Source organism: Chlorocebus sabaeus, chromosome 28, assembly GCF_047675955.1.
Source record: "Chlorocebus sabaeus isolate Y175 chromosome 28, mChlSab1.0.hap1, whole genome shotgun sequence".
Taxonomy (NCBI): Eukaryota; Metazoa; Chordata; class Mammalia; order Primates; family Cercopithecidae; genus Chlorocebus; species Chlorocebus sabaeus.
In genome coordinates this window covers 12,120,141-12,132,362 of record NC_132931.1, presented here as the reverse complement: position 1 = coordinate 12,132,362, position 12,222 = coordinate 12,120,141, and the positions used below count along the sequence as shown (strand labels likewise).

At 51.2% G+C, this 12,222-nt stretch overlaps 1 protein-coding gene across 3 annotated transcripts; it reads left to right on the top strand.

Moving 5' to 3' along the window:
- Positions 1-3,710: 3,710 nt before the first annotated feature.
- Positions 3,711-7,231, top strand: MOSPD3 (motile sperm domain containing 3). 3 transcript variants are annotated; one of them, XM_008018531.3, is made up of 6 exons: positions 3,711-3,891; positions 4,261-4,528; positions 4,737-4,812; positions 5,028-5,257; positions 6,716-6,880; positions 7,001-7,231. In XM_008018531.3, the coding sequence occupies exons 2-6, from the start codon at positions 4,324-4,326 to the stop codon at positions 7,030-7,032; spliced, it is 708 nt and encodes a 235-aa protein (XP_008016722.1). In that variant the 5' UTR covers positions 3,711-3,891; positions 4,261-4,323; the 3' UTR covers positions 7,033-7,231. The 3 variants fall into 3 exon arrangements, with proteins under 3 accessions (XP_008016722.1, XP_008016723.1, XP_072868842.1); XM_008018532.3 differs by lacking the exon at positions 3,711-3,891 and adding an exon at positions 3,964-4,032; XM_073012741.1 differs by lacking the exon at positions 3,711-3,891 and adding an exon at positions 4,047-4,064.
- Positions 7,232-12,222: the final 4,991 nt, after the last annotated feature.

The following is a 12,222-nucleotide window of genomic DNA, read 5'->3' as shown; positions in this document are numbered from 1 at the left end:
GGAAGGGGTCAGATCTCCATGCTTATGGTATTGGGGTCCAGCTTGAGGATTTCTTTTCATTCATTCTTTCATTCAACACATATTTACTATACAGAATAATCTTTTAAGAATGTGACCAGGTGTGGTGGCTCACAGCTGTAATCCCAGCACTATGGGAGGCTGAGTCAGGAGGATTGCTGAGGCCAAGAGTTTAAGACTAGCCTGGGCAACATGGCAAAACCCCTTCCACAAAAAAAATACAAAAATTAGCCAGGCGTGGTGGTGGACACCTGTAGTCCCAGCTACTCAAATTGAGGTGGAAGGACCACTTGATCCAGGGAGGTAAGACTGCAGTGAGCTGTGACTATGCCACTGTACTCCACCTGGAGGAACACAGTGAGACCCTGTCTCAAAAAAAAAAAAAAAAGAATGTAAGTCACAGGCCAGGTGCAGCGACTGATGCCTGTAATCCCAGCGCTTTGAGAGGCTGAGGTGGGAGGATCACTTGAGGTCAGAAGTTTCAGATCAGCCTGGGCAACATAGCCAGATTCTGTCTTTACAAAAAATAATTACCTGAGCATGATGTTACTCATCTGTGGTCCCAGCTACTCAGGAGGCTGATGTGGGAGGCGTGCTTGAGCCCAGGACTCTGAGGCTGCAGTGAGCTATGATCACACCACTGTACTCCAGGCAACAGAGTAAGACTTTCTCCAAAAAGGTAAAAAGAAAATATGTCACGTCTTGGCCGGGCGCGGTGACTCACGCCTGTAGTCCCAGTACTTTGAGAGGCCGAGGCAGGCAGATCACTTGAGGTCAGGAGTTTGAGACCAGCCTGGCCAACATGGTGAAAGCCCATCTCTACTAAAAATAAAAAAAAAAATTAGCTGGGCATGGTTGCCGGCGCCTGTTACTCGGGAGACTGAGGCAAAAGAATTGCTTGAACTCGAGAGGTGGAGACTGCAGTGAGCTGAGATCACGCCATTGCACTCCAGCCTGGGCAACAGAGTGAGACTCCGTCTCAAAAAATAATATAACATAAAAAAGAAAAGAACATATGTCACTTTTTTTTTTTTTTTTTTTTTTTTTTTGAGACGGAGTTTCACTCTTGTTGCCCAGGCTGGAGTGCAATGATGCAATCTCGGCTCATTGCAAACTCTGCCTCCTGGGTTCAAGTGATTCGCCTGCCTTAGCCTCCCGACTAGCTGGAATTACAGGGGTGCATCACCACGCCTGGCTAATTTTGTATTTTTAGTAGAGACGGGGCTTCTCCACATTGGTAAGGCTGGTCTCGAACTCCCAACCTCAGGTGATTCACCCCACTTTGGCCTCCCAAAGTGCTAGAATTGCAGGCATGAACCACCACGCCTGGCCGATATGTCACATCTTGTCCCTCCTTTACTCAAAACTTTCCCATAGTTTCCCAAGTCTTACCAAGGGTTCAAGGCCCTATATCATCTGCATTCTCTCTCCTGCCTCACAGCTTCATGTCTACTGTCTCCCGTGTATCATCTGTTCCAGCCACATTCACAGTTTGTTGCCCCCCCCCCTTTTTTTTTTTTTTTTGAGACGGAGTCTCGTTCTGTCTCCCAGGCTGGAGTGCAGTGGCGCTATCTCGGCTCACTGCAACGTCCACCTCCCGAATTCAAACAATTCTCCTGCCTCAGCCTCCTGAGTAGCTGGGACTACAGGCACGTGCCACCACGCCCGGCTAATTTTGTATTTTTAGTTGAGACGGGGTTTTACTATGTTGGTCAGGCTGATCTCGAATTCCTGACCTCGTGATCTGCCTGCCTTGGCCTCCCAAAGTGCTGGAATTACAGGCATGAGCCACCACTCCCGGCCTTGTTGTCCATTTCTAGTACACTTCTGTTTTAGGCCTTTGCTGTTTCCTCTATCCAGAATTCTCTGCCATAGATATATCTCATGGCTCACTTCCTAAATCCAGTCAGATCTCTGCTCAAAGTTCATCCTAGTCACTCATTCATTTGTTCATTCCAAATAGCAGGCACTGTCATAAGTGCTAAAGATACAACAGAAAACTAAACAAAGTCCCTGCTCTTGTGGAAAGGGAAGAACATTCTACTGGAGGAGAAACAATAAAATAGGAGGTCATGTATCACTATAAGTGCTCTTAAAAAAAAAAAAACAAAAAAAACAAATGAAATTAGCCAGGTGTGGAGGCGCGCGCCTGTAGTCCCAGCTACTCAGAAGGCTGAGGCGGGAGGATCGGTTGAGCCCAACCAAGCAGGTGGAGACTGCAGGGAGCTATGACTGCACCACTGCCCTCCAGCCTGGGTGACAGAGCAAGACTGTCTTAAAAAAAAAAAGAAAGAAAGAAGAAAGAAAGAAAGAAAGAAAGAAAGAAAGAAAGAAAGAAAGAAAGAAAGAAAGAAAGAAAGAAAGAAAGAGAGAGAGAGAGAGAGAGAGAGAGAGAGAGAGAAAGAAAGAAAGAAAGAAAATGTAAAAGAGAACACGGGAATTCTACATAACATGTTCGGAGGAGACTTTCCATTAAGATCAATTTTGTCTTTGTTCCACCGCTAACTGGGTGCCCCGAGAGACCCAGATTCTTCACCTTATCCAGGCTGTAAAAGGAGTTGAAGATTCGATGCAATTAAAGTGGAAGGTTTAGCAAATCCTTTTTTTAAAATACATAATTACTCGAACAACATGGGTTTGAAATTAGCAAACCTTAATTCCCCGTGCAAATGTGAGTGATTTCCCACGTCCCTTACAGGAAGGTGAGAGACAGGAGGTGAGACTCAGGCTGGAGTCCCAGATGGGAGGAGCCTCCAACCAGTCCCATAGAAAACAGACTTTGGGCCTGGGGGAGGGACAGTGGCTCTCATGCACTTTGGGAGGCTTAAGTGGGAGGATCGCTTGGGCCCAGGAGTTCGAGACCTGCCTGCACAACATAGGGAGATCGTCTCTACAAAAAATTACAAAAAGTACCCGGGTGTGGTGGTGCGCACCCGTAATCCCACCTACTCGGAGGCTGGGGCAGGAGAATCCCTTGAACCCAGGAGTTGGAGGCTGCAGTGAGCAATGATCGCACCACTGCACTCAAGCCTGGGCGACAGAGTGAAACTCTCGTCTCTAAAAAAGCAAAAAAGAGGCCGGGCACGGTGGCTCATGCCTGTAATCGCAGCACTTTAGGTGACTGAGGCGAGTGGATCGCCTGAGGTCAGGAGTTCGAGACCAGCCTGACCAACATGGTGAAACCCCGTCTCTACTAAAAATACAAAGAATTACCCGGGCGTGGTGGCACACGCCTATAATCCCCGCTACTCTGGAGGCTGGGACAGGAGAATCGCTTGAACCCTGGAGGCGATGGTTGCAGTGAGCCGAGATTGCACTCTAGCCTGGGCGACAGCGCGAGACTTGGTCTCAAAAAAAAAGCAAAAAAGAAAACAGGCTTGATTCCTGCAGAGGCTTCTAAGGGGGCCTGGAATTGAAGAGGAGGAAAAAGGCTTCCCGGTGGGAGATTGACTTGGACTGTCTCAATAATAGGGAGGAAGAAACAAAGCCCAACTCGAAACCCCGCCCCCGGTTCCCTGAGTTACTTCAGGGCCAGGAAAACTGTTACGTCACCGGAATCTAGCCAATCGCAGACGACAGAAGGAGGGCGTTCTGTTTGGTCTTTCAGCACACCAATCGGCGTACAGTTACGGCAGAAACAAAGACGCCCTGGCCAATGACAGAGGCCGTACGGCGGAAGTGTACAAAAGGACTCCCGGGAACATGGCATCATTAGTCTGACCACAAGCTGACTGTCAGGTGCTTTGACCACAAAGCGGGCATCCTAGCGCGAGCGGCCGTTTTGAGGCAGAAGCCCGACGGGGCCCGTGTCCGAGCTTAGGGAGGGGCCGGAGACGCAAACACAGGTCTCCCAGGAAGCAGGAGGCGTCACAGGTAGCTCCGCGGGCGGCCGCTGCAGCGGGCGGAGTCTGGCCAGAGAGAGGAGGCGGGCGTCCGGGAACGCCCGGAAGGGGCGAGGCCAGCGGCGGGGCGGGGCTTATGGAGATCGCGAGCTGGGCCTGAGGAGAAGACCGGGTTGGGAGCTGCGAGGGGCCGGGTTTAGCGGGGTGGGCGTGGCCGTCGAGGTGGGGCTTGGCGGGTCCGAAGGAACCTGGGGCAGAGCTGGAAGAGGGAAGGTCTTGGGGGCCCTGGGCCTGGGTCTGCGGGAGTCCCATCTAGCGGGATTCCGAGGCGGCGGCGTCGTCAATCCAGGCCCTGCCCCGGGAGCTCATCTTGTCCCCTTTCGCCCCTCACGCCCCCCAGCTCTCGACTCTAGGCCCTGTCCGCTGAGCTCTGCCCTCGGATGTCCGACCGCCCAGAGCCTGCATGCGCCGTGGGGCGCCCCAGGACCAGGAGCTGGTGGGTCCGGGGCCCCCTGGGCGGGGGTCTCGGGGCGCCCCTCCTCCCTTGGGACCCGTTGTCCCGGTTCTGGTCTTTCCCCCGGATCTAGTATTCAGGGCGGACCAGCGGAGCGGACCCCGACAGCTGCTGACCCTCTATAACCCCACAGGAACTGCGCTTCGATTCCGAGGTAAAGGGATCGGCGCCTCGTGCAAGGGATCTGGGGGCTGGTGGCCGGACATTGGGGGGCTGTGTTGGCTGGAGGAGTCAGATGGGTAGGGTTGGACGTCCAGCTTTGGTGGACTGGGAAAGTCATGTCCAGCCTGCGGGGCAGAAGGCAGAGGGGACTCAAATGACCCACATGGCAGGGCTTGTCTGTGTGTGTCTCTGTCCCCCAGTCCTGTGCACAGCACCTGCCAAATACACGGTGTTTGACGCAGAGGGATATGTGAAGCCTCAGTCTTGCATTGACATGTGAGTGAGCTGGGAGGGTGGAGAGGCTTATGGAAGCCAGAGGTCGCTGCTACCTGTTGTCTGAGGTCTGAGACCTTGCCCTCTTTATCCTGTTTGCCCTACCCTCTGTCTGTGCCCCTAAAGGAGAGACTTCTGGGGGGGAGGCTCAGATTTCCTAGGATTACTGCCTCTCACTCATTTCACCCCAATGGACTTCTCTCCTACCTTGGGACCAGTGTGATTCGCCATGTGGCACCCATTCCCAGCCACTATGATGTCCAGGACCGCTTCCGTATTGAGCTGTCTGAGGAAGGAGCTGAGGGCCGCGTGGTGGGACGCAAGGACATTACCTCTGTTCTGAGAGCCCCAGCGTACCCCCTTGAGCTTCAGGGACAGCCGGATCCAGCGCCTCACCCAGGGCCTCCTGCTGGGACACCACCACCCACGGCCAGACACTTCCAGGAACGTGAGTTAGGAGACGGGAATCTTGAGTTCTGTGGGGAGGCAAGAACTAGCATCTCCCTAGAGATGAGATAAACTGTATTTGAAGAATAAGTCTTTTGGTTCAGTTTTTTGTCTTTTGGTGGAAACATTTCTCCGAGTTGAGATTTTATATCAGGTGAGAGGGAAAAAGACTTACAGCTTCCTCGGTTTCTAACTTCTACTTAGAGGAAAAAGTTCTTCCTTGACTGTAACCGCAGTACTTCCTATTGTGTGGTAGCTCAGTTCAGTTCAATAAGAAACCTGTATTGAGCAGTTAACCCTGTACCAACTTGTGTACTGGGTTTGAGATCAAGAGAGGTCCCTGCCTGTCAGGTCCACAGAAGAGAGAAAATGAATGCTAAGGGACTAGAGGAGAGAGTTTCTTGTGGTGGTGGGGACAGAGGCTCTAGGAAGGAGAGGACACTTGCAGTGTACCCTTGGAGGGCAGTAAAAAGTAGATACAAGCCGGGCGCGGTGGCTCAAGCCTGTAATCCCAGCACTTTGGGAGGCCGAGATGGGCAGATCATGAGGTCAGGAGATTGAGACCATCCTGGCTAACACGGTGAAACCCCGTCTCTACTAAAAAATACAAAAAACTAGCCGGGCGAGGTGGCGGGCGCCTGTAGTCCCAGCTACTCGGGAGGCTGAGGCAGGAGAAGGGCGTAAACCCGGGAGGCGGAGCTTGCAGTGAGCTGAGATCCGGCCACTGCACTCCAGCCTGGGCAACAGAGCGAGACTCCGCCTCAAAAAAAAAAAAGTAGATACAGGGCATGGTGGCTCACGCCTATAATCTCACTGCTTTGGGAGGCTGAGATGGGCTGATGACCTGAGGCCAGCAGTTTGAGACCAGCCTGGCCAACATGGTGGAACCCCGTTTCTACTAAAAACACACAAAAAATTAGCTGGGCATGGTGGCTCACAACTGTAATCCCAGCTACTCAGGAGGCTGAGGCAGGAGAATCACTTGAACCTAGGAGGCAGAGGCTGCAGTGAGTCAGGATTGTGTGGCTGCACTCCAGCCTGGGTGCAACAGAGCGAGACTCCGTCTCAAAAAAAAAAAAAGTAGATACAGGGTGTGGTGGCTCACACCTATAATCCCAGTGCTTTGGGAGGCTGAGGTGGTGGGAAGATTGCTTGAGGCCAGGAGTTCAAGATCAGCTTGGGCAACATAGCAAGACCCTCTACAAGCAACTGAAAAAGTAGCCAGGCATGGTAGCATGAACCCATAGTCCCAGCTACTCAGGAGGCTGAGGCAGGAGGATCACTTGAAGCCAAGAGTTCCAGACCAGCCTGGGCAACGTAATGAGACTCCATCTCTACAAAAAATAAAAGATAATTAAAAAAAAAAAGTAGATACATCTTCCTTGTTCAGGTTTCTCCCTGGAGGACCTGGGCTGGGCAGGAGTGGGGACTGCAGCATCTGACGAATCTTGTTTCTCAGACCCCCGCCAGCAACTGGCCACCAGCTCCTTCCTCCTCTTCTTGCTGACGGGGATTGTCTCCGTGGCCTTCCTGCTGCTCCCACTCCAGGACGAACTCAGCAGCCAGCTGCCTCAAGTCCTGCATGTATCCCTGGGACAAAAGTTGGTGGCCGCCTACGTCTTGGGTGAGGACAGTAGTGGCTGGGGACCCAGGACCCAGGAAAAAGGGAGAAGGGACGGGAGGAGCGCTAACAGAGTCCCAGGGCTGCCCATGCGACCCTGTTCTTTCTTTGTCCCCCCTCCAGGCCTCCTCACCATGGTGTTCCTCCGGACCTGAGCTCCCTGCTCAACCCCCAGCCCGCCCCACCTCACCGTCCCTGGGCAGGGTCTTAAGGCAGCCACTGTGATGCTCATACCTTGCCTTGCCTCCTACCCTCTTCTCTTTCCTGCCTACTCCCCCCTCCTCCCCCACAAAAAACACCCAGGGATTTGTACTCGTTTTCCAAGCTGAATAAAATACATTTTTAAAATGAAAATCAGAAATGTAAGGTACTTGCGCCTGTCTTCCCACTTCTTTTTTGGTACTCAGACATCCTTTAGTTCCTCCCACCCCTGTTCCCAGGGGACCTGGGCACTTGGGCAGTGATGAGGCCCAGCAAGGATTTAGAAGACTTGGGTCACTCCTGGTGCTTGCGTCGAAAAACTGTGACCATGAGCAAATCATTTAATTTCTCTGAGCTGCAGATTCTACCTACAAAATGAGGGTGTTGAGCAAGTTGATTCTCAAGATCCTCTTCAGCCCTGGAATAGGATCCTGTCCCTAAGCCAATGTACCTAACCTAAAAAGAAGTGAACGAAAATACCACCTAATCCTGTCTGCCACGGAACTCCTGTCCCACCATCTGGAGGCAACAAAGCCTCTCTCCAGGGTTACCTGGGTGTTTACAACCCCTAGAATCCTTTTCTGCCTTTTGGACCCTATATCTGTTTTCCTTTGTCCTTTAAGACTTCAGCGCCCTTGGCCGGGCGCAGTGGCTCAAGCTTGTAATCCCAGCACTTTGCAGGGCCGAGGCGGGTGGATCACTTGAGGCCAGGAGTTCGAGACCAGCCTAGCCAACATGGTGAAATCTTGTCTCTAAAAATACAAAAATTAGCCGGACATGGTGGTGGGTGCCTGTAATCCCAGCTACTCAGGAGACTGAGGTAAGATAATCATTTGAATCTGAGAGGTGGAGGCTGTAGTGAGCCGAGATTGTGCCATTGCGCTCCAGCCTGGGCAACAGAGCCAGACTCCGTCTCAAAAAAAAAAAAAAAAAAAGAAGACTTCAACTCACATGGATGACAAACACCAAAGTCCCTACCAATATGGGAGAAATAGTATTGCCTGACATAACCTCACCTTAACCAGGCAAAAAAAACCAAAAACAAAAACAAAAAAACAAACAAACAAAACTAGGGTACAGGAAAATAATAAGATTTACAAAAGGCAGGCTTCCAGCTCACCTGCCTTCCTTCAGGTGCAAGGTGAGGAGGAACAGAGGAAGAGGGAGAGTGGCCAGGCTCAGTGGTTCACATCTGTAATCCCAGTGCTTTTGAGAGGCCAAGGTGGGAGGATTGCCTGAGCCCAGGGGTTCAAGACCAGTCTGGACAACATAGCAAGACCCCGTTTCTACAAAAAAATAAAAAGAAGGAGGGGAGAACCAGTGACTCTGGGCAGATGGTTGACTGGGAACGAAGATCAGCAAGATAATATTATTAAGACCCAGGCTGTCAGAGCACTGGAAGGTGATCAGTTGTTCCAGCTTTAGTTTAGGGGCACTGGGACCTGCTCCACTACCCTGGGAGTCTTCTACCTCTCACACCCAGAGCTGGTTGCAGTGGGGTGTGGCCCTGATACTGCATGGAGAATGGGTGTGCCATTTGTGTCCAGGAGTCGGGACAGCTCTTGCCATAGCCCAGAAAACCTCTTTGCTAAATTACATGTGTATGGAAGATATCCATTCACAACAGCCTGGATGTGCCCAGGTCCCCAAAACACATTTGAGGTGCCACATAGGTTAATGGTCCTGTGAGTACTTGTGAAAAGACCTAGGCCGGGCGCGGTGGCTCAAGCCTGTAATCCCAGCACTTTGGGAGGCCGAGACGGGCGGATCACTAGGTCAGGAGATCGAGACCATCCTGACTAACACGGTGAAACCCCATCTCTACTAAAAAATACAAAAAACTAGCCGGGCGAAGTGGCAGGCGCCTGTAGTCCCAGCTACTCGGGAAGCTGAGGCAGGAGAATGGCGTAAACCTGGGAGGCGGAGCTTGCAGTGAGCTGAGATCCGGCCACTGCACCCCAGCCTGGGCGACAGAGCCAGACTCCGTCTCAAAAAAAAAAAAAAAAAAAAAAAGAAAAGACCTTGTTACTGGTGTGGTCAAGAAGGCTTTCTGAGGGACTGGGGGCAGGGGCTCCCGCCTGTAATCCCAGTGCTTTGAGAGGCCAGAGCAGGAGAAGAGCTTGAGGCCAGAAGTTCAACACTAGCCTGGACAATATAGCAAGATCCCATCTCTAAAAAATTTTTTTTTTTTTTGAGACAAAGTCTTGCTCTGTCACGCAGGCTGGAGTGCAGTGGTGCAATCTCGGCTCACTGCAACCTCTACCTCCTGGGTTCAAAGCAATTCTCCTGTCTCAGCCTCCCTGGTAGCTAGGAATACAGATGTGCACCACCACCCCTGACTTATTTTTGTATAATTAGTAGAGAGGGTTTCACCATGTTGGCCAGACTGATCTCAAACTCCTGACCTCAGGCCCGCCTCGGCCTCCCAAAGTGCTGGGATTACAGGCATGAGCAACCGTGCCTGGCATTTTTTTTTTTTTTTTTTTTTTAATTAGCCGGGCATGGTGGCTCACACTTGCAGTTGCAGTTATTCAGGAGGCTGAGATGGGAGGATCTCTTGAACCCAGGTGTTTGAGGCTGCAATAAGTTATGATTACAGCACTGCACTCCAGCCTGGACCACATAGCGAGACTCTATCTCTACAAAACAAAAACTTAGCTGGGCATGGTAACTCACATCTGCAGTCCCAGCTACTCTGGAGGCTGAATTCAAATTAAATATTTCCCATAAGTAAGGAAGCAAACAAACAAAAAGATCCTTAATTCACCCATCTCAAGATCACATCTGCAATGTCCGTTTTTGGGACTTCATTCACAGGTTTCAGGGATTAGGACGTGGACATTTTTGTCCAGATCATTATTCTGTCTACCACAGGAAGCAATGGACAAAGTGAAGAAGCGCTGAGAAAGTGCTTTGGGACACTTGTCTGGACTGTATGTCAGGGAAGCAAATAGCTCAGGAGGTCTCTGATCCTAATTCAGGGTTCTGAGAACCTAAGAAGTCAAGCTTAGGGGGCTAAGGAGGGGACGGTTGCATCCTGAAACCCAGAGCCCTGTGGCATCCCAAGCCTTAGACCAAGAGGCGTTTACTTCCCAGTGTCTTGAAGAGCTGTCAGGACCACAGCCTCCTGAAGCTGTGATTAAAGGTACACGGTGCCAGCACTTAGAATTTCCCGCCTCTGGTAGCTTACACTTCAATGTGTCCATCCTCAATGGACAAAGACTGGTCAATGGGGATCCTGACTAGGTACAGTGGCTCACACTTGTAATCCCAGCACTTTGGGAGGCCAAGGAGGGCAGATCACAAGGTCAGGAGTTCGAGGCCAGCCTGGCCAAGAAACCCCGTCTCTACTGAAAATAATTTTTTTTTTTTTTTTTGAGATGGAGTCTGGCTCTGTCGCCCAGGCTGGAGTGCAGTGGCCGGATCTCAGCTCACTGCAAGCTCCGCCTCCCGGGTTTACGCCATTCTCCTGCCTCAGCCTCCCGAGTAGCTGGGACTACAGGCGCCCGCCACCTCGCCCGGCTAGTTTTTTGTATTTTTTAGTAGAGACGGGGTTTCACCGTGTTAGCCAGGCTGGTCTCGATCTCCTGACCTCGTGATCCGCCCGTCTTGGCCTCCCAAAGTGCTGGGATTACAGGCTTGAGCCACCGCGCCCGGCCCTGAAAATAATTTTTTAAAAAATTAGCTGGGCATGGTGGCAGGTGCCTGTAATCCTAGCTACTAGGGAGGCTGAGGCAGGAGAATCGCTTGAACCTGGGGGTCAGAGGTGGTCATGAGCCCAGATCGCACCACTGTACTCTACCCTGGATGACAGTGCGAGACTCCGTCTAAAAGAAAAAGGGGGCGGGGAGATCCTGGAGGATGTTCCAGGGAGGGCCAGTCATCTAATGTGTGTAACCATTGTTGGAGTCTTACAGGGCCCCAAGCTCATAAGGGGGTGCTATGCTTGGGGTTTAATGCTCTGAGATTGTTATGTTGAAATTTTTTCTTTTTCCTTTTTTTTTTTTTTTTTGAGACAGGGTTCCACTCTCCCACTCTGTCGCCCAGGCTGGAGTGCAGTGGCATGATCTCAGCTCACTGCAACCTCCGCCTCCCAAGGTCAAGCAATTCTTCCACCTCAGCACCCTAGAGTAGCTGGGACTACAGGTGCATGCCACCACACCTGGCTATTTTTTTTACTTTTTGTAGAGAGAAGTTTTTGCCATATTGCCCAGGCAGCTCCAGAACTCCTAGGCTCAAGCAATCTGCCTACCTTGGCTTCCCAAAGTACTGAGATTACAGGTATGAGCCACTGTGCCAGCCTTGAAATTCTTAATAATTTTTGTTTCCCTGAGACAGAGTCTTGCTGTGTCGCCCAGGATGGAGTGCAGTGGCATGATCGCGGCTCACTGCAACCTCTGCCTCCCGGGTTCAAGAATGAATTTATGTTTTGAAAGTGTGTCCCCATGGCCAAGGGAGTGCAACATTAAATATCAAATAAGAGAATACCATGACAGGTTGAGAAATTGTAGAAAACAGAAACAAAAAAAAGCTTTGTTCCTTTTTTTTTTTTTTTTTTTTGAGACAAGGTCTCATTCTGTCACCCAGATTGGAGTGCAGTGACTTGATCATAGCTCACTGCAGCCTGAAATTCCTGGGCTCAAATTATCCCTGCCTTGCCTCAGCCTCCTGAGTAGCTGGAACTACAGATACACACCACTATGCCCCGCTAAAGTTTTTTATTTTTTTGTAGAGACAGGTTCTCCCCTATGTTGTCCAGGCTGGTCTTGAACTCCTGGCTTCAAATGACCTTCCTGCCTCAGCCTCCCAAAGCACTGGGATTACAGACATGAGCCACCATGCCCAGCTTCTTTCTGCTTTTGAGCAAGGGGTCCTGCATTTTCATTTTGCAGCAGGTCTTGCAAATTATGTAACCATTCCTCATCCCAGGACAAGATACTGGCCGGGTGTGGTGGCTCCTGCCTGTAATCCCAGCACTTTGGGAGGTTGAGGCAGGCAGATCGCCCGAGCTCAGGAGTTCAAGACTACCCTGGGCTACATGGTGGAACCCCCGTCTCTACTAAAATTAAAAAAAAATTTAGCCAGGCGTGGTGGTGCGCACCTGTAGTCCCAGCTGCTCGGGAGGATCGCTTGAGCCCAGGAGG